The following is a 23,193-nucleotide window of genomic DNA, read 5'->3' as shown; positions in this document are numbered from 1 at the left end:
TTCTGTGAGGGAGGGGTTCATAACAAATGAAACACAAATTTCTGCTTATCTCGAGAAATAACCAACTAAATGGAACCAAATTTGGCAAGTGATTGTTTTTAGGGGTAACAAATATAGCGGTTTGACAACCCTCTCTCTTCTATAAGGGAGGGGTCCTATACAAATGAAACTCAAATTACGCACAGCTCGAGAACCAAATCAAGCAAATATAACCAAACAAGCAAATATAACCAAATTTGGCAGGTGAATGTTTTTAGGTGTAACAAACATGTCCATAATGTTTCGACACCCTTCCTTCTTCTGGCATGTCTCCAAATACCATTTCGAAATCCAAGATGGTGACTTCCCGTTTCTGAAAAATTGCGGCAAATGACCAAATACCACCCAATATGGGTATTTCCGGGATTGCTATGATGCACTGAAGCCACAAATCGACCACTGGAGCCAAAAATCAACCTCAGACAATATTTTGAATTGTAAGATGGCGACTTCCGGTGTCCGGAAAACAGCCTGAAGTGACCAAATACCACCCAATATGAGTATCTCTGGAACGAGAATTAAGCTGAAAATTGACCTCAGACACCATTATGAATTGTAAGATGGCAACTTCCGGTTTCTAAAAAACAACCAAAATGGCCGATTTCCATACAAAATGAGTATCTTCGGAACCAGAATGATACACAGAAGCTAGAATTGACCACAGACACCATTTTGAATTCGAAGATGGTGACATCCGGTTTCTGGAAAACAGCCGAAAATGACCAAATAACACCCAATATGAGTGTTTCTCAAACCAAAATGACGCTCAGGGCCAGAAATTGTCTCCAAATGCCATTTTCAAATCCAAGATGGCGACTTACGGTTCCGGATCACCGGATCCAGAATGATGCAAGGAGCTATAAATTGACCTTAGACAACAGTTTGAATTGAAAAATGACAACTTCTGGAAAACATCCGCAAATAACCGAATACTACTACATATGGATAAGTCCGTAATTGAAATGATGTAAAGAAGCCAAGCATTGACCCTGGACACCATTTTGAATCAGAAGATGACCACTTTCAGTTTCTGGAAAACAACGAAAATAACTGAAATTCACCCAATATATATCCGGAACAGAGGTCATGTACAAAAGCCAAAAGTTGAGGATGTTGCAATCCTATGATGATCATTTACGGGAGAAATTTAGATCAGAAAAATAATATCTGGCTTGATTTATTATTAAATTTCATAATTTTTTTGAAACTTACTACACAAGCTTCGAACTCGAGTCCTCCCTCTTTGAAGCCTAGATTCATACCACTGCTCCGTTCCCGCTATATGAAATTAGCATCGATTTTACTCGATGTGCTGATTTCTCTTCATTACCTACACGTTCATAGCTAGGAACATAACGGGTCTCTCTTTCAGCTTGAAAGTTCAGATAAAGTACAGGCGGAACCTCATGCGAACTAGGAAGTTCAGAAAAGGCTGACGCGGAACTTTTTCTGAACTTTCAAGTTCAGAAGAAGTACGCGCGGAACGCAATGTGAACTTAAGTCTGACAGTTCTCTAGTTTTTTTTAAATTTGCTGCAATTCGTTGGTTATGTAATTGAAAAAGTTTGTGTACGCAATATCTTCCTTCCAAACGTTTACTGAAATTTTATTCTGTCAAGCAGTATATACAAAATATGATAAATGTTCAAAATCAATAAAAACTTTCTCGGTCAATAGATATGTTGTGTGCCGCAGTCGAAACGACCAACGCCTTGGAACACAGGGAACTCTCGGTGGTGTCTGAAAAATGGATTCGGATCTCCAAAACCGGCAAATTCATGCTGTGGCCTACATAAAAAACACCCAAGATTTGAGCAAATTGCTCAGGGATGAAAGCATCACGCACAGCAAATGTCTAACGGGAATTCACTTCTTACATCCGGTTTATTTTATATTTTGACCTGCACATTCATGGGTATCTGAATTCATAATTGATTTTCTGTAAGGTAACAAAAGAAAGTGTTTAGAGAGAGAAACCTTTAAGCACCCTAATATTACTTATTGGAGTCATAGCTTTGTTTTCTTTCCGCCATTAATTAAGATAATAAAATTACGATGATGATAAAATAGACCACATTTTTTATTGTTTTTTTTTACTGTACTTTTCAGATTTTTGGGTCCCGTTTTGCACGTTTTTGAAGTATAGTGGTCAGTTGTAAAATATTCAGTTTCGTATATTTGAACAAAATGAATGACTGGGAAGCATACATGCAGCTTTTTAGTAGTCTCAAGCATTTTTATATAGACTTGTAAACCGCTTTCAGTATGACGACATGAAAAATTGGATTGATGAGAAAAAATATATTGTCTTTATATATCAAATGACGTCAAAATAAACTATCATACGATCTCATATTTTTCCTCAAAAGACCTTTAATTTGTCTTAGAAAGATCTTGAATTGGTCAAACGAAATGAACCACCCTAATTCATAAAGGAGTTCCCTAAGAACCAAACAGAAAAATACAAGTTTAAAGTTTTTCGATGAAGAACAAGTTAGGGAATCAATCCGATATTCATTCTAGCACCTATGTTCTTCTCATCGCTTCTAACTTACTGAACTGAATCGAGAGGTGAAATTAAAATTATTTTTACTTTGAAAACAAAAAAAGAAAATTTCATAGACAAATAGGTGCAATGAAATAAACATAGGTGTTGAGATGGATGAAAAAGCGGTTCCTCAATTAAAACTTTGAGCAAGATCGGAGCAAAAAAAATCTGATCATGAGAAAGGCCTTACGGCGCGTAAATTGCTATTTTCAACATTTTCTGACATCAGAAATAAGATCACTACCCTTCTACCCCGTAAAAGACTTTTAGGTTTTTTCCGACTTTTGTTCAGAGACCTGCCACTGTGCGTCGTGAGGATGCCGAACGACAATACTTGGAAATCACTTTTGACTGATCTACCCATAGATGCATAGCAGTCCCATGTGATTTTTTATCATTTTGAGATAACACTTCAGAAACTTCTTCACATTTCGTGTGCTCTTCAAAAATCACAACGACGAAAAATAGGCTCAGAGTTGAAAGTGATTTTTCGATCTTATCATCATTCGTTTATATCTCTACTCACCTAATTCACGCTAGGTTTGTTCATGCATGTTTTTTTCTTTCTGATTGAATCAATAGGAAGGAAAATGTACAATGGTTCAACTGCGTCTACTTCGTTCGACTCTGTTGTACGTTTAAGGCAGTGTGACTCCTAGCGTTTATGGACAGTGGAGTCAACCATAATGTTTTTCGTTAGTGATAATAATAGTGGATAATAGTAATCACGTTGCAGTTATTTACACGAACTTCAGCAAGGCATTTGATTGTATCGGCATGCACTTCGAGTGTCCAGAAAAACCATTTTGCAAAAGTCAAGGTGCTCAGCCTTAAATTGAAAGATAATGTTATTCATAGTATTTATGTAGAACATTTCAACTTCCAAAAAAAATGTTTTCAGGTTGTCCAAACGTGATTAATGAGAAAATGACTTTTTTAAGATACGAAACCACTCTTTTGCACTTCTGTTCGATTCCCACTTTTTTCTATATAATTTTTTATTTGTATAGGGCTAATTTTGAATATTCAACATGGTTTGGTTCAACATCGCATTCAATTATTTGACTCTCAGAGCCCTTTAAACATCGCAAAAAAGTGATTTTTCTCATAATTTAAAAAAAAACTCTTTAAAACACATACAAAAAATTTCAGACAGAAACTATAATTTTTACTGGAAAGCGAGATTCATAACGAAAATTTACATAAAAAAGATCCATAATATCTTATCGGGGTGCTGAGATATTGCCATTTTTATATGTGATGGAAAACTAAGCATTTTTACAAATATGTTAAATAACCTTTTCTTTTCGGGAGATAAAAATAACAATGTTCAGAAAACAAATGCATTTTTGGATGGCTGATAACATAGTAGAAGGTTTGAAAATTCGGAAAAATCTGAGAAAAAAGTTAAAACGAAAATTGTGATTTTATTATGCTCGTAAAATATAAGAGATAGCAACATGATGTTTTGGGCAAAGTTTCTTGGTTCAAGATAACCTAAAATTTGGTCGAAGACACCTTGCGTCTGTCTCAATCTAATTAAAAAATAAATTTTCTATCTCACTCATTGGTGGATTAATCACCCATCATTCTACATCAAAAGATGCATTTTTCAAAATCCTAAAACATCTCCGAGCATACGTTATGGCTAAAGTGGCATATTTATACAAATGCTTAGTTTTTCATCACATGTAGAAATGTCAATATCTCAGCTCCCCGATAAGATATCAAGGATCTTTTTTATTTAAATTTTCGTCATGAATCTCGCTTTCCAGTGAAATTTTCAGTTTCTGACTGAATTTTTTTTGTATGTATTTGAAAGAGTTTTATCTGAAAACTATGGAAAAAATTCACTATTTTGCGATGCTCAATGGGCTCTGTGAGTCATATAACTGAATGCGATATTGAACCAAACCATGTAAAATATTCAGAAATAACCCTACAAAAATAAAAGAAATATATAGAAAATGTTGGGAATCGAACAGCATTGCAAAAAGTGCAAGAGGGGTTTCGTACCTTAAAAAAGTCATTTTTCATAAATCACATTTGGGCAACCTGAAAACAATTTTCTAGCAAGTCGAAATGTTCTACAAAATTACCATAAACAACATTATCTTTCAATTTAGGGTTGAGCGCCGTGACTTTTGCAACATCGATTATTTTGGGTCAGCCTAAGCACATACTACTATAAACAGAAAAAATTGGCTTCAGAAATGATTAGACATTTCAACAAATGATTCAAGTCATTACTGGTGTCCCTCAGGGCTCTCATTTGAGACCTTTTCTTTTTAAAAAATGCAGCCTAATATCATATGAGGGAATTTAAGTGACGACACGAAAACTTTTTGTATCAGTATGGGCATTTTCACGCGCTCGGTCATGTCTGGAAACCCGAAATTGGTGCTCACCAACCGAAAAATAGTGTTCGAAGTTGTTATATCCATAATTGATAGGTATTTTCGAAGCCAAAATAAAAGATGGCTACTTCTGGTTTTTGAAAACAGGAGTAAGGTTAAGAAAATTTTCTTCCCCTATCCTCGCCACAATATTGGAATTCTCGTGATTAAGATCAGAAACTGGAAATCGGTGCCCGATGACATTTTAAAATTTTAAATGGCGACTTCCGGTTTTAGAAAATCCATATTTTTGGTACCGTGACTATGTCTAGAAACTGAAAGTCATTCTGCCATTTTGAAATCTAGGATGGCCTCTTTCAATTTCTGAAAAGCTGAAAAGCTTCTTTCATTGAAAATCATGTTCAAAATAGTATTTAGTGAAAATTCTTTCAAACATTATCAGTTATTTGGAGAAACTTCTCCGTGCGCAAACTTGTTTCAATCAATTTTTGTTTTGCAATAAACAACGAAGCTCCCATAAAACGGCAAAGAATCAAACATTTCGCTTTCGCAGTCGGATTAGCTTGATTCAAGTTCGGCCCCCCCGATACTAACACCTACATTATTTCACGAATTAGTCAATCATTTCCGATCGGGAGAATCCGACTGATTGCATTCCATTAACCACACGTCTAAGCCATAGGGCACTGCACTGTCAGACCGTATAAACATATTGTTAAATCGACAGAGTGCTAATCTGCGCTAAACCAAACCGCTCCAGAATTCTAACCAGAGCTAATAAATCAATCGAGATACACACGCACGCACACACACTCCTAGCACTCTCGCACCTCCCCACCCGGGTGGGAAGGTGAAGTATGTTAGTCAGAACTGCCAGCTTAACCATCGCTGTCAGGAAAAAGGGTCGACAAATGTCTTGGCGCTCGGCGGCTTGTTGTCAAAAAAAAAAAAAAACTATGCCGAAAATGCAACAATCAACATCCGCCGCTGCGGGGTGTTGAAGATGTCAAACAAACTCACGCTCGCCAGTCAAGCCAAACTTCGGTTCTCGGGTCTCCGAAAATTAGCTTTTGAGTAATTTATTCTTTGACACACCAATTTAGCCGATTTAAACTGTGAAGGGAAACGACGAAAATGAGCCATTCGAAATGATGAATAGTGGTAAAAATAGTATATTTTGTTAAGATCTTTTTATATCTGTCGGTTTTTATGATTGTTGGAGGCAAATGCACAGTTTTTCAGATGGGCCAATAGAGGAGATCAGACCATGTAAATATATATTTTCTAGAGGGAAAGAGCGCAACAGCTCGGGAATGAGAAAGAAAATAAACATTTCAATTTTAATTTTATATCCTCTAATACGTCTTCGTCAGAAAATGAGCGACTTTGGCACGGACGGACGAAACAGGGCAGGTTTTGGAGGATAGGAAAAATAGACAGGAAGAACTCGGCTGTTGTCATCGCATGAACCATTTGCGATGCGCTATTCGGTTCGTCCCGGACCCGAGCACCAACCAGAAAACCAGGGAAAGATCGCTCACTTTTAATGAACCGGACTCATAAATGATTTAAGTGTTGTTTCATGTTTACCGCAGTTTGATTTTTTGACAAACTGTAATATAAACCGGCTTGCCGTACGAGAAGAAAGATGTTGGCAGCAGCCAGAAGCCGAACAGCGCGGGTGCAGACACAGGCAGGAAAGTAGCTCAATAAAACCTGGCGCGAGTGTCACCAACGATTCATTTGTGAGACTAAACAAACCAAAGGCTTATTGAGGGTAGTTTAAGCGAAAACGCTCTGGGGGAGTACGTTATTAGCATTTTATGAGTAAGTTCACGGGTCAGTTTATTGATGTTTTGAAGGAAGGTTTTCTTTTCATTCACGTTTTTAATTCCCGACGAAAAGAAACGTCCGCGGGATTAACTTCTAAGCGAGCCGCGCGTGAAAGACAAATTAATAGGAACGTGATCTCATAGTGAGTATGCTTTACGGCAGTATTAAATCTTGCTTCCGAAACCAAACATGTTCTAAACCTGACTATTTTTTCCCCCTAGCGCTAGATTAAATTTATTACCTGTGTTTCCGTTACGTTCAACAGCTTCGCCATTTCTGTCCGCTCGCTCGAGGACAGATACTTCTTGACTTCGAACTGCTTCTCCAGCTCGAATATCTGTCGCCCGGTGAATGTGGTTCTGGCCTTCTTTTTCCGCCGACTGCTTTCGTCCAGTTGCGAGTCGTCTGCGTCTTCCGCCGGATCGAGTGCCACTTCCGAGCGGCTGGTTTTCTTCAAACTCGTACTGAGACCGGCCAGCTTCTGGGTACTCGATGACGAGGAGAGGTCCTTCAACGAGTGCTGGGACTCATTCGAACCGTAGATATCCGATTCCACGTCCGTCGAGTGCGCCCGCTCCCGACTAATGGAGCGAACCGATTCTTGCGTGATTTCTGTTGACAAATTGATTAAATACTACTAATTGGATATTAAGCGTGAGGGAAATCGATAATACCTTCTTCATACTGCGATGCAGGCTTGGAAATGCACAGATCTAGTGGCTGATCATCGTTGTCCTCCTTTGTGACGTTAAGACTATGCATCAGATATGGCACCAAATGATTGTTGGACTCAACGCTCGGTGAAGACGTCCTTGTCATAGGGTTCTTCCATCCGAGAATGTCCATGATGGAGTGCGGGGTGGGTTGCTTGGGAGGATTGGCGTACACGTGGGGATGCCATTTGTTGTTGGAGAAACAGGAACTGAGCACGTTCAGATTTGTACTGTGCCAAAGGTCTAGATTTGATCCGAAAGTGGTGGACGCTGGTGGTGCCGGTGGTGGCGGAGGCGGTGGTGGTGGAGGATGTGGATGTGGGGACGATTTACGATCGCCTTGCGCTGCCTGGGAGTGCAGATCGGGCGTGTTGGTAATGCACACCTGGTTCACCTCGCGCACCTCTTCAGCCTGGGTCATTGCGTCTGACGGATGCCACGGCTGCTGCTGCTGCTGCTGTGTGGGCAAAAGTGTTTGGTCACCTATTGTTCGCTACAGTTGAAGACGCTGCTGGGCCAGTATTTGCTGCGCGTAACACATCACTGTTGGATTTTAGGGTAATGAAAAAGAGAGAGAACAGATTGAAAGTGACTGTTGTAGTAAAACTGTAATTAAGATTCGGGAGATTTTCAGTTAACGAGCATGGCTTACGTTTTCAACGGGTGCAAAATTTTTGAATCATTTCGCCAGAAAATAAAGTTAAAAAAGTTTTTCTTTTAGAAAAACATGGCAATCCCATTTTTTGCTTGCTTAACTACAACGGCATCCGACGTTTGAACGAGATCAAACATTTTATCATACGAAGAGACGTTAAAATGTTTTAATAATTGATTTTATTCTACTACTGGGAGCCTAGCACAACATTCATCACTTGCTAGCCGGCGTTCATCACTGCAACAAGTCACGATTCTGGACCTGACGGAGACAGAGAATGTGTTCCGAAATGCGGCTCGTCAGCAGATGCGCAAAGTGCGATAAAATATGCATGTATCGCTCACAGTTAGTGATTTTAGCAAGCACATGACAGTCGTAGTAGGTGATTCCGTCTTCAGTTGCAGCTAGCATCGGTTGACATTCACCCATCTTTTTTCTATTAGTAGGCGATGCTATTCATTACCATTATATTCGATTTCACTTCCTGCTCGTGAAAAAGAAATCTGATGGGGGACACGAATGTGATTTGTTTCTGAGTTAGGTCTACAAAAATTGACTATTTCTTCTATACACCTTACGCTTGAAAACCAAAACCTTTCAACCACAAATTTCATCTGTGATACAACAAATTGAAGGTGTTTCAAATCAGTATGGTTTATATAGGGTGTGGCAATGGTATCATAGTTCTACATATACATCTAAATCACCTTTTTTTTGATAAGGGGGGATTTGTTAGTAGCTTAAGTATTTATGATAAATATTAGTAAATAATGAGTATGTGTGTCCAATCACAAATGGTGACTTCTCCACACTGTTAGAAATTTGTAATTTTAATTGTTAGGATTCGTTTGCTTTCGCAATTAGGACTTATCATTCGTAGGGATTCAAACCTACTTGTCAGAAAAGGGGAAGTAAACTTACAACTAACTTAATTGCTAACTTATATAAAGAGAGCTTATCGTAGCAATTGAGGATTGCAACGATTTTTGTCGAAAATTGTTAATAATTTTATTTGACATAGCTTCTAATGGTTCAACACCAGTAAGTCTATGTAATTCGAGTGTACCAAACCAAGGAGGACGCTTCAAAATCATTTTCAGAATTTTATTCTGAATCCTTTGGAGCGTTTTCTTCCTTGTTGAACAGCAACTTGACCAGATCGGTACAGCATAAAGCATTGCTGGTCTAAAAATTTGTTTGTAAATCAAAAGTTTGTTCTTTAAACAAAGTTTAGAATTCCTGTTAATGAGAGGATATAAACATCTCGTATATTTGATGCACTTGGCTTGTATACTCTCAATGTGCTCTTTGAAAATAAGTTTTTTATCATAAATTAGTCCCAAGTACTTAACCTTGTCGGACCAACTTAAAATAACCCCATTCATCTTGACAACGTGATTATTGTTTGGCTTGAGGAAAAAAGCCCTAGGCTTATGCGGAAAAATTATCATTTGAGTTTTAGAAGCATTGGGAGAGATTTTCCACTTTTGCAAGTAGGAAGAAAAAATATCTAAACTTTTCTGCAATCGACTGCATATGACACAAAGACTTTTTCCTTTTACGGAAATGCTTGTGTCATCGCAGAACAATGACTTTGTGCATCCTGGAGGCAAATCAGGAAGATCTGAAGTGAATATGTTGTACAGGACTGGACCCAAGACTGAACCTTGAGGTACACCTGCTCTGACAGGAAATCTATCAGATTTGGAATTCTGATAGACAACCTGCAGAGTTCGGTCAGTAAGATAATTTTTTAAAATTTTGATTAGGAAAATTGGAAAATTAAAAGTTTGCAATTTCGCAATCAAACCTTTATGCCAAACACTGTCGAATGCTTTTTCTATATCTAAAAGAGCAGCTCCAGTGGAATAACCTTCAGATTTGTTAGCTCGTATCATATTAGTAACTCTGAGCAATTGATGAGTTGTGGAATGCCCATGGCGAAATCCAAACTGTTCATTTGCAAAAATTGAATTTTCGTTGATGTGTGACATCATTCTGTTAAGAATAATTCTCTCAAACAGTTTACTTATTGAAGAAAGCAAACTGATTGGTCGATAACTTGAAACTTCAGCTGGGTTCTTATCCGGTTTTAAAATGGGAGTAATTTTTGCATTTTTCCATAATTTGGGAAAATATGCAATTTTGAAGCAGCAATTGAAAATTTTCACAAAAAATTCCATTGTGCTCTCAGGGAGATGTTTGATTAATATATTAAAGTTTCCATCGTCACCAGGTGCTTTCATATTTTTGAAATTTTTAATAATTGATTTAATCGCATTCAAGTTAGTTTCAATTATTTCTGCAGGTAAAAAATTCTGGGAAGAAATTAAATCAAATTGACGTGTGACTTCATTTTCAATTGGACTCACAAAATTCAAATTTGAGTTATGAACACTCTCAAATTGCTGAGCAAGTCTTTGAGCCTTTTGTTCATTGGATACAAGAAAACGTTCACCATCTTTTAAAAGTGGAATAGGCTTTGAAGGTTTCTTAAGAATCTTCGACAGCTTCCAAAATGGTTTTGAATATGGTTTCAATTTTTCAACTTTAGTCTCAAAATTTTGATTTCTCAGAAGAGTAAATCTATGCTTAATCTCTTTCTGTAAATCTTTATAAATAGTTTTAAAAACAGGGTCACGAGAACGTTGATATTGACGTCTGCGGACATTTTTCAAACGAATTAGAAGTTGAAGATTTTCGTCAATTATTGATGAATCAAATTTCACTTGAGCCTTTGGAACAGAATAATTCCTGGCATCAACAATTGCACATTTCAATGCTTTCAAAGCGGAATCAATATTCACTTCGTTTTGCAAATCAAGCTCATTATTGAAATTTCTCTCAACATGAGTTTTGTAACTTTCCCAATTAGCCTTGTTATAATTAAAAACAGAGCTCATAGGGTTTAAAACTGATTCATGGGATAAAGAAAAAGTTATTGGAAGATGGTCAGAATCAATGTCAGCATGTGTGATCAAATCACTACTTACATGACTTTGATCTGTTAGCACCAAATCAATTGTTGAAGGGTTTCTTACAGAAGAAAAGCATGTAGGACTATTCGGAGACAAAATAGAATAGCATCCTGAAGAACAATCATTGAATAAAATTTTCCCATTGGAATTACTTTGAGATTTATTCCATGAACGATGTTTAGCGTTAAAATCGCCGATTATGAAAAATTTCGAACGATTTCTGGTGAGTTTTTGTAAATCACCTTTAAAATAATTTTTGAGCTCGCGTGTGCATTGAAATGGTAAATATGCTGCGGCAATAAATAAAATCCCAAGTTCAGTTCGAACTTCAATTCCCAAAGTTTCAATAACTTTCGTCTCAAGATGGGGAAGAGCACGATGTTTGATTCGGCGATGAATAACAATTGCAACTCCACCGCCGGAACCCTGAATCCTATCATATCTATGAACCACGTAATTGGGATCATATTTGAATTTTATGTTAGGTTTCAAAAATGTTTCAGTAATAATTGCAATATGCACATTATTTACTGTTAAAAAATTAAAAAACTCATTCTCATTGGCCTTCAATGAGCGAGCATTCCAATTTAATATTTTAATTGTTTTATTTAAAATCATTGCTAAATTTTAAATTAGAAACAATTTTAATAGTAAAATTTGTGCCTATTTGAATGGCTTCAAACATTGATTTTGCCTGCAACATGGCGTTCATAAGATCGAACATTGCCTGTTGCAAAAAAGAAAGTTTACCTGCCGTAATAGGCCCCAGGCAGTTGACATTAGAAAAAATATTTTCGGCAGCAATATTAGCTGGAGTAACAGGTGTACAATTATTTTCTAGCGTGTTTTGCTTACCCATATTAACGGTCATTTTCGAACTACCAACACTAGGCGGTATAATGTTCGAACTACCTGTAACCTGTGCATAAGTTAAACGGGTATGCAAAGGAGTAGGTAAACTATGCGTCACTGGTACGCTTGGAGAATTTTGTTTTGAAGTTGGTTTTAATTGAGAAATTGAATTTTGTTTACCTTGCCTTGCCTTAACAATTGCTAAACGGACTGGGCATTGATAAAAATTTGACATATGGTTGCCGTTACAATTCGCACAGCGAAAATTTTTACTCTCTTTCACAGGACATGTGTCCTTTTTGTGAGAAGAGTCTCCACAATTGAGACATTGTTGGTCCATGTTACAGAATTTGGAACCATGGCCATAACGTTGGCAAGTACGGCATTGGGTGATATGCTTTTCACCTCCGCCATACTTCCTATAAATTTCCCATTTTACACGCACATTATACAAAGCATGTGCTTTTTCAAAAAATTTTAAGTTGTTAACCTCATTGCGGTTAAAATGAATTAAATAATTAACAAGGGAAGTTCCAGTTCTCTGACTGTTTTCGCCTCGTGATTTTTGTTTCATTAGAATAACTTGGGTAGGGGCTATGCCAAGTAATTCTGTTAAAGTAAGTTTGATCTCATCAACGGTTTGATCGTTGGTGAGACCTTTCAAGACAACCTTGAACGGCTTGGCGTTCTTGGTGTCATATGTAAAAAATTTGTACATCTTGTCAGTTAAATACTGAACAAGACGATCACGACCCTTTACTGAGTCGGCTAATAAGCGGCATTCACCTCTACGGCCAATTTGATAGGTAACTTTAACGTCAGAAACAAACGTTGAAAGATCCTTTTTGAATATATTAAATTCAGAAGAAATAGTTACCACAATAGGTGGAACTTTCTCCTTTTTTAAAGATTTTATATTTTGTATAGTTTCATTATTGGTAACTTCCATTTCACCAGCTTCATGCTCAAGCAAAATATCAAAAGGATTGTCACTACAGACACTCGAAGTGTCAGAAAGAGATGCCTCTCTTTTCCTCCCCGCAGCGATGCGAGGTTTCTTTTTCCGTCCAGCCATTTCAGGTGATACGAAAAAAGTTAAAACAAATATTAAATTCAAAAGTAGGTAGTCTTGAGAAAGACTGATGAGATACTTTCAGGTAATCTTTAAAAGACACACTGTCAAAACACAAACTTTGAAGCTATAGGCAGTCAAAGACCAGTCCACAAGCAACCGAAAAAACGTCTGATCTGTAGGACAGTTCAAGACGCACTGATAAATCACCTTTTAATATTATGTGTAAAACTGCTATGATTTTATTTACACTACCGTTGCTATGAAAGAGTGCTACGTCATACCAATGTTTCGGTGTCATATTTCTGCAGTGTTATAGTGCAATTCAATTCCATTTAATCTTAAATTCAGTTATTTCCCTACAGCAACTGTAAAAATTTAAAAAAAGTCGGAATGTGCAGTTTCCTGTGGAGATATTAGTGCATATTGTGCTGGAAAAAACATTAGTTTACATTGTTTTCTGAGGAAACAGCTCTTACGAAGAAAGCTTATGAAGTTTTGAGCCGTTGACCTTTTCACAGGAGGACGTTTCTACAGACTCATAGCATTTCCAACAGCAGGATTTTAAAATCATATCAAAGACTAGGGTAACAGGTGTTCATTTGATGAGAAATAATAATGCATTATTAAAATGAAAAAATTCTAGTTGCTACATCTCCTCAAACCTGCGACCTATAAAACATTTGTCGGATAAACTCATGTGGAGGAAACTGTTCAAGCAGACCTAATATAGTGACGTGAAAGCAGTCCAATTAGAATTTTCCAGAAAAGTAGAGTTACATATTGGCATTCAGATTGCTCATCTTAGTTTTCTACTAGTTCCAATGAAACTAACGATTCGGACCGCCAACGATACAAGCTAGAAACTACAGAAGAAACAAATCAGCGAGCTGTTCATAATGATGTTATGGTAGTATGGAAGAAAATGCCCAGATCAATTTGATGACATTGAAGCATGAGTTTTAAAAAATAGTTCGACAAAATTAAATTGATCTTCGAGAAACCAGAACAATTGTAAAACTGAGTGCAAATGATGATATTCGAATAATTTCTTCGGTGTTCGTTTTGGATATAAATCCTAAAGCTTTGTTTGAATGTAATAAATGTTCGTTAAAAAATACTGAAATTTTTAATAATGATAAGTGTTAAATTATTCAATTACTAACGTGTCATTTGCTACCTGTACCACATCAACTGCATTTTATCGGTCGTTTAACGAATAACATTAATAAATTTATAATTATCGTGCACTGCGATTTGTAACGTTTGTTATGTTTCATTGTAAAAATCACGTGATATTATTAAACTAAAATGCAATATATGCATAACAAGGACAGTACGCTCCCCGGGTTTATTCTGAATTTTTTTTTATAAAAACTCTTCGTAAAAAGAACATAAACATAAAAACGAAAGAGAACGCTATACGATAAAGTAAAGTATTTTGTGGTATGACGTCATCACGGCTCACTCGGATATTGTTCACATTTCTCAACTCGCTACCACAAGTTCACGTATACTTCTTCCACACCCTATATAGACCATACCGGTTTCAAATGACTTTATAGATAAAAAAAATTGGTTCGCAGCACGATATCGTTGTGGAAAATATTTGGAAAAAATCTGTTATTTTTTACAAAGGATAACTTAAGTTAGGATGAATAACTTAACTTAAGATAAATAGTGCTGAATATTTATGTTTGTTTCACGATATCGTTATTTCAAGTGCTTTTTGGAGTCTATGCAGGATTTGAACCACCAAAACACTTTCTTGTGCGCGGTTCTGGCTAAAGTGTATCATTTCGACATTTTCAAGTTTTTTGGTTTTCTTTCATTCGCCTCAGTTTTTTTTTAAATTTCAACTTTGTTCTACTATTGGGTCACAAATCGTGAAACGGATCACTGAAAATTGCAATGTCTAGTTTTTCGAATAAATATTAAAAGCTTCACTCGAGAATTCGATTCTCCAGTTTTTATTGAGTAAGTTTGCAGCTGGGGAAGCGAAAAATAAGCGAACTGGAAATATGATACAGGTTTGGAAATATATACCGCTTCCAGACGCGACTTGAAGCCGCAATCTCCCTTCTAGACGTTTTTGTAATTTCAAATTTAGATTAATGTTTTTTTGAAAACAGGTATATCCTTAGAAAAATTGCATCGAATTTGATGAAATTTTCACATGTAGTTTATGTAATTTTTTTGTAGAAAAATTTGTTCCAGTAGAAACTATTAAAAACAATATGTTAAGAATGATGTTCTGGGACACTGAAAAAATCACAAGTATTTTTGACAAAATTAAGAAAACTTTCAGGACTCTATTCTAACAACTCTACAGTTAAACATTATTTCTATCAAACTAAGCTTACAAATCTTGCAGAGTTCCTGTAAAAACTGAAACTGGGATTTCAAATGGCAGTTCTGCTCGCTCGCTTCTAGCTCGAAAATGTGATGCGGCACCATCTTTGAAATTCCATATCTCCTGAACAAAAAGCAACTCCAACTCGAAACTTTTAGGATCAATTCAAATAGTTTAAAATTGAGTTGAGTTAAAATGGTATGAACATTCTTTGTTATCTTTAGCTTTACGGTGAGTAAACAACCACAAGACATTATCGCACACATTATCGTAATTAGTTTAATTTTACGAATAGAGATTAACACAAAAAGCGTTCAAATTTGATCTTTTAAAATCAAGTTAGCATCCGGTTGCTTTCAATTCGAGTGACCCTGTCTTAAATTGTTTTGAAACTGGTGCTATATATACCAAAGTAGTCAGTGTGAGTTTTAAAACTTTAAAACTTGCTTGCACATCTATTCTCGGGGAAACATAAATCCTACTAACAGTGCAGTACATTTGAGTTTGATTTGAGTTTTAATCCTGCATGGAAACAACTTCATAAAAATCGAATAGCGATGAAATTCACGCCGTATCGGCTGCAACAGTTTGTTGCATTGTTCTTTGAAAGCATAAAATTGATCTGTAAACAAAATGCATGCATTTAAACTCAATCGATCACAGTGTGCGGCGCAAAAAAAATCAAACTATCGTGAAGACCAGATGAACTAGATGTGCAGATTTGTCTGCAAAACGCAGATTTTCAGAGTCCGTGTGCGGATTTGTATTGATTCGCAGATATTTGCAGATTTTGAATAGCTTCTGGGGCTTTTTGTCAGAATATCCAGACTTTCTCAAAATTTTTTTCGATTCACGAATAGATTTTTTTCAGATTCCAAGCAAATTTTCCGGTTTTTCGAGCAGTTGCAAACATTTTTCAAAACCATCTGGCACCTCTGGTGAGGAAGTGGATTTAAATTGAATTCAAATCTGGGAACGGGTTACATACTGTGTCCAACCTTTGCATGAGTTTATGCCATCACTGGTAAAATCGCTTCATGTAATCTAGCTTTTTGTAGAGACAAAGGTATTATCTAAACATAATAAAGCACTGATGTTATTTTGTTGACGGAAGGTGTAACCGTTTGGGTTAAAAGTCGCGGGGATAGCTACCAAAGTTACCACAGAGTGCATGGAAATATCGCACTGCCATAATGCCATTCCGAATTAATACCACTATGCTATCGGCAGCAGCGATGCCAGATTGGAAGACATGTCTTCAAATGGAAGACATTTACCCTGCGATGAAGACATCCTTGTTTGTGAAGACAAATGGAAGACATACCGAAATATGTAAATAATAATAAACATAAGAAAATATGTGAACATGACCCGCATTTTGCACAGGTGGTCACCTTTTTTGCTTTTGCTGGACAGTTTTCGATTTGCCGGTATTTTTCTCAGTCTTTGGTCGGTTCTAACGGTTTCCAACAGTTCTCTCAATATGGCCCTGAAGGAATGGGAAGAGAGCAGGTGCTGCTGAATTGGAATGGCACCTCGACAGCTCGGCAAGCCGAGTGGTTCATCGAACCAAATCTATCTATTACACGAAAACTGCTAAATCTTTCTAAAAAAGACATGTGTACGTACACTGGACTGATTACTGGTCATTGTCCATGCAAGTATCATCTCAAAAAAATAGGGAAACTAGATGATGATAGCTGTAGGTTTTGTAGTATAGAGAGTGAAAGCTGTCAACATCTGCTGTGTATGTGCGTGACAATATTTCACAGAAGGCGCCAGTTCCTTGGGAAAGGGTTCATAGAGCCTTCGGAAATATGAACTAGTTCTCCTCAAACAGTTTTAGAGTTTATAAGCAAAATAATACCAGATTTCGATAATGCCTTAATTTAAGATGTTGTCCACTTAAAATGTAGTGGTCAGTATCTTTCAAAAAGGTATACAGCAAAAAAGGACACACCACAATAGATCTAAATACTGGTCGCAGTGGTAATATGTCCCCGACACTATTCTTATTAAATCTCTCAGGTACGTGAACTATACATACCTGAGAGATTTAATAAGAATAGTGAAGCAAGTAAGACTATCTATCTTTAAATAACAATTACATACATACAATTTTTCATACAAATTTAAAATAACGTACAATTTTTTTCATACAAATTTGAAATGCAATGCGCCTAGTGCAGACAGAACCAATCGACTTTCGATAAATTCAGGATTGTTAGGAGCTCCAAATAGAACGAATAAACTTGGTTCTGGCTGTCAGGTATTTTTTTTCATATATCGACGCCCCGCTCTAATATTGATGTGGTGAGGGAGCTCCGTAGCCGTAAGGTTACAGAGTCCGCTCTGGTATGCGCTAAAGGACTTTAGCATGAGTATATTCTCAGGCTCCCCACCACGTTCCTTTCCTCCAATCTGAATTCCACAGTAACCTGTTGACTCTCCTTCTTACAAAAATAAGTCCCTATATTATAATAAAACTAATCTGAGTAACGCATGAAAGTTCTTTCCAGGGAAATGTAATTGGGCGATATTGCTAGGATGGACAGATCTCGGTACAGTAGAGCAGTAAGCTTGAAACGGAAAGGTAAAACTTACACACAAGCACGGATACTGCCAATGCTATGAAGTGCGGAGTACAGAAAACACCTGGTCAATATCACAATAGATCTGAACTCTGGTCGTAGTGATGAGTCCACACAGAAAAAAAAATGTACCGATCCTCGATTACTCGTCGCACATTTTCAGAGATCGCACTTAAATTTACTCTTTCAAGGCATGGAACACACACTTTTCTGTGGTTTTCTTCGTGTGTTTACACTTTTTACACCAATCTTCAACTGCACCTAGAGTCGAACTGATTCCACGAGGACGTAAACAGTAATTATTTCTGCGGCGTCAAGAATTTGTGGTGGTAACTAGCTCACAACAAGCGTACTTAGATACCTGACAACTTAGATGACTGAAAAAATTCCAATTCAAATAGAAGTTATAATACTTTTTATTCGAGAGAGTAATTTTTCCTCTTGACTTACTTACGACAAACTTGCAGTCCCTAAGTAATGCTACAAGTTTGTCAAAGAAAGCATTGCTTCAAGAGCCAGTTTGCGAGAGCCGCAATCGCCTTTCTGAGGGACGTTGTTTTGATGTTCTCCGATTGGGCTGAAATTTTCAGCCTTTGTTTGTCTATTCAAGGTAGGAAATTTTGCAAAATTTCAATTTTATTTCATTGAGGTTAAGTGGGGTAAAACGGCCTAAATTTTCAGTAAATCTATCAAGTCTAATCCGAGTTCTTACAGTTGTGGTGACATTGACGGCATTTTTCGGAAAAAAATCTACTAGGAACGTTTTACCCCGAATCGTGTATCTTCTGGTAAAGTAGGTAGCTCTGAAAAGGTACAGTGATTATCCAAATTTTCAGTAAAATCTATTAAGTCTAGCAGGAACTATAGTGATTTTAGTGATTTTGACGGTTTTTTAAAAAAAACCTTCTAGGGCCATTTGGCACATTTGGCTTATACATGTAATTAAAGCTCTTGAGTTGCTCTACAAAACACCATATTCAGATATTTTTTCTAGCGATGTTGAGAAGAGTAGGATGACCTTGAAAATTGACAATTTTTAAAAGAAAATGCGTTTTTTCGTCAATTTACCTCTTTGCCATATATTATGACCATGCGTTTTAGGGTACTCTCAGTGTAGAATAATACCACAAATTTTTAGGAAAATCCGTCAAGTCTAGCAGGAGTTATTGCACTTTTTAGTATTTGGAGGATTTTGGAGATATCACGATATTTCAAGGGCCATTTTACCCCACTTAACCTCAATAAAAAAAATTGAAATTTTGCAAAACTTCCTACCTTGAATAGACAAACAAACGCTGAAAATTTCAGCATAATCGGAGAACATCAAAACAACATACAGTCAGAGCTGCGATTAATCCAAGCAACATGCTGACTATGACGAGAGAGAAAATATCATCGCACTCGTTTCTTTCTCTCATGAATAGCCAGCAACCATCACAGTAAGCGTGGAGATCCGACAAGTGATTCAATATCTTGTCTCTTTTGTTGCCATTTTCGGGTTCTCATTGTCAATCGGCGTGAATATACAGAGTTCACTCGGAAATATCACTGCAATGCAAATCAAGGTGATTTTTGGAATATCAAAAATCGTTTCAGCAGCGTGATTATGTCTCAGTGCCAGCTTGAAGTTTGTTGCTATCTGGATTTTTCAAATTTGATCTGCTTTGCGGTCCGTGACGATCCCAACTCAAGATATGGCCACCAATGAACTAGGTTTATAATTTCAAACCAGTGATTATAGGTGTCGCTTGATGGGCTGGCACAACAACTCCGAGTATTCGGAACACAACCGGAACAGGTCCGCATTTTTACATTTTTCAATGAGAGGCATGGTAGGATTTTAAGCACTTCTAAACACTGCTTTGATCATCGTTACCATGTTACTGAAACATATTCCGGCCATATATCCGAAACCAGTCGATTAACTCCGGCCATCCTCTTCGTTAAAAGAAAATATGAATGAAAACTAGGGGAAAAGCAAAACAGTTTCAAAGTCGAACCGTGCCAAAATTTAACAGGATCTGTATATAAATATACATACCCATACATATTTAAAAGTTTTCGGTTTTGCCACCCGCGATTCATTTTTTGCCGCGAACTAACACTGTCTTTAGTTTAACCTACAACAAGCATAATATTCAAGAATCAAATTAATAAACTAATGCTGTCAAAAAACAAATAAAAATGTAATATTATTTTTCAGATATGAGATCATTTGAAAAATATTAATAGAATCCTTTTTATTACAATTGGTGTTATGAAGAAGCATATTCTCTACTGAGAATAAAAATGAATGATCATACAGATTCAAAATGTACCAAACTAAAATACGCTCAGTTACAAAACGAAGTAATAGTTGTTTATTGACAATGCTTTTAGTCGGTGTGCAGCCAAGCCGAACCAAGCGTCGAAAAACATTTACCGCCGCAATTGCTGTGTACAAGCTGTTACAGAGAATTTTTGTTATAATATCGTTATCAAATGCTCAAACGATTTCGTTACTTCATAATAGATAGATTATTACTTCTCATATCCACTGGGTGTCAATAGCTCAATCTGAGAAAACGGCGCTTAGTTCGGTCTGATCGTACGCCGACCATATATCAATATCATACATATCAATTGAAGAAAAATAATTGATTTTATGTTTGCTATCCTCATAACATCATGCTGTCAAAATGAACTTGATATTTCTGCTGGTTCAATCTCAGTACAGCCATACCCGAATGATCGAGAAAGATAACAAGAAAAAAATGAGAGTGAGAGTTGACGCTAAGAGAATCATTGTAACATCGCAAACTCTTTTGTAATGAACCATGCATCGTAGTTGGCTGATTCTGGTGTTGCATCATTTTGGCGTAATGTCAGTAGTATGATATTGACTTTCCGCAGCTCTGCATACAGTTGCGCCTTTCGCGAACTGGCGCTTGAATCTCATGCCCATTGCACTGAATATGGGCTCTCACACTTAAGGGCATAGGAGGAGCATTGCTCTATTCGACAATCTTGCAGTACTAATTAAAAACTACAAGCTTGTCGTACATCGTTTCTTTAAGTTGTACTTGTGGAGAAACCTATCAGCACGCGGCGAAAAAAGAACCCCCCTGTATTTCTTTGATTCGATATACTACATATACGAAAACTATGCGAAAATTATGATACAAACTTTATTTTGCCGTTTTGGTGGATTTGAGACCCTCTATTTAAACTCTATCGTTGGATATTGTTTTTGGATTGCTTAAGAAATTTTACATGAAATATCAGATTTTGGCGGAGGTGTATTTTTATTTCGGAAACTCTCCAGCCTCCAGACTCCAGCTCAGTCTGAGATTACACAGGAAAAGAAATTTATGTTTTAAATTTTCACGCAATGCTTAAACAAAAAATTTCATACCAAGAAGACTGAGAACTCTGCAAGAAATCGAGAGACAGTTTTGGCAGCGCAGTCTTCTTAGTAGAGGTGGAACTGACGCATGCTAGTGTGTGTTCTGGCGTTGCGAATGTAATCCGAACGCACTGGCAGAATCACCACATACGCACACAATGCCTTCGTAGCGTTGTTTTTATCACCACTGTCATAACAAGTTTCCACCTTCAAAAGATGCAGTGCGCTGTTTGATTTGACGCTTGTTATTTGTGTAGGATCGATCCAGAGATGGCAGACTTCTTGATAGGATGTTTTGCTTAAGTTCTTCAAACAGTGTTTTCGTTTTATTTGCAAAAGTGTAAGGCAGGCGTATCCCTAAAACAGTTCTCGACTTCGCGCTACAGTCAAAGCTATTCGAGATAACTTTGATGGCATAATCGCAAAGGGTCATTCTTAGCATGTATGAAAACGCGTCACATGTAGTAGAACGATTACAAATGTTTGGATAAATTTAAAATAGAACTCATCACTCGTAGGAAAGGTAACGTTTGCGGTAAAAAAAATGGACACAAATTGCCGATTTTTCACGAGTTTAACTTTTAATCGCACTGACGAAACTACTCATGCATCATCAATCACAGTAACCCATGAGTTAGCAAAAAAAATTGACATCTCTATAAGTCAAACTCTAACTGTGATGACAAAAAAAGTGAAACTACTCCATTCAGAAGTATGCGCGTTCAAAGGACGGTACCCCGCGACGTCAAAAACGGGCATCGTGCGGAACTTTGTGGACGCCGGGTATGCCCGGCATTTACAACATCTTGACACTATTGGACAACGATCAGAGCATCGAAAGAAAGCCCGGTTCCGAACGGTCAACGACCCTGAGCGACAAGAAGCTTCGAAGGATGCTGCTTAATCGCTGCGTGCACTTGTCCGGGAGGTTGGTGCATGCGGTAAAACAGTGAAAAAGTATCTGGAGCACATGGACATAGATTTCAGGTAGCGACAGTCCCGTCCACTGGTCTCGGAGCTGCAGGCAATGATGCAGCGACAGCGGTTGAATAAGATGATCGTGTCGATTTTCCCGGCGAATCGTTACGTGGCAGTGGTGATGGACGACGAGACCTATCTCACCCTGGATGGCAACGACTGGCAGGGTACTTCGTAGTTCACTTCTCCCACGAGGTGAAATTTATTTCACACACTAAGTTCTCCAAGGAGGTGCTGCTGTGGCTGACAATCAGCGAGAAGGGGATGTCAAAGCCGCTCTTTTCGCTCCGGGCTGACCGTGAACGGGGAAATTTATAGTACCAAGCTTACACTCATGTTTTCGTCCGCCATGGCGAATAGTAGGCTAGTTATAAAGCTACGTAATTATCTATCGTTGCTACGATAGGGGAGGAGGGGGTCAAAAAAACCTAAAAAAAGCTACGTCATTTGTGCATGCTCCCGAATGGGAATCCCAAGAATTCGAACATACATGACCTGCAGGAAGGTACATGAGCTGCAGGAATAGCAGTAGAGGACGTTCTCAATGGAATGGAGTTCACGTGAAATACTCGCATTTATCATTTAGTGGGATTTCATGGACGTAGATGGCAACTTTTAATCGGATTTGTGGTATTCTAGTTACGCTTATTTTCAGCAATAAGTTTGTCGATTTTTGAGTTAGTCGTCTCAAAACAGCATTTTCTACTCTGAAAGCTCGTAGATGTTCCTGATTGTTTCACTATCAAAAATTAATCCGTTACTGTTGTTCATTAACATCATCATTTTGATAAATGCTACAAAATTTAACGTCTCATAATTTTTGTTAAAACACTCCTTTAA

At 37.3% G+C, this 23,193-nt stretch overlaps 1 protein-coding gene across 10 annotated transcripts in view; it reads right to left on the bottom strand.

Moving 5' to 3' along the window:
- LOC129718341 (homeobox protein GBX-2) overlaps positions 1–23,193 on the bottom strand; it is a 61,713-nt gene that overhangs the window by 7,024 nt on the left and 31,496 nt on the right. For all 10 annotated transcript variants that reach the window (XM_055669038.1, XM_055669035.1, XM_055669027.1 and 7 more), the window contains 2 exons: positions 7,451–8,032; positions 7,018–7,388 (listed from right to left, as the gene is read on the bottom strand). In XM_055669038.1, coding sequence (XP_055525013.1) covers positions 7,018–7,388; positions 7,451–7,910 — 831 coding nt within the window. In that variant the 5' untranslated portion in view covers positions 7,911–8,032. The remainder of the gene's footprint in view (positions 1–7,017; positions 7,389–7,450; positions 8,033–23,193) is intronic.

Source organism: Wyeomyia smithii, chromosome 1, assembly GCF_029784165.1.
Source record: "Wyeomyia smithii strain HCP4-BCI-WySm-NY-G18 chromosome 1, ASM2978416v1, whole genome shotgun sequence".
NCBI classification, from domain to species: Eukaryota; Metazoa; Arthropoda; class Insecta; order Diptera; family Culicidae; genus Wyeomyia; species Wyeomyia smithii.
The sequence above is the reverse complement of the archived record's forward strand: the minus strand, read 5'-3'. Positions and strand labels throughout refer to the sequence as shown.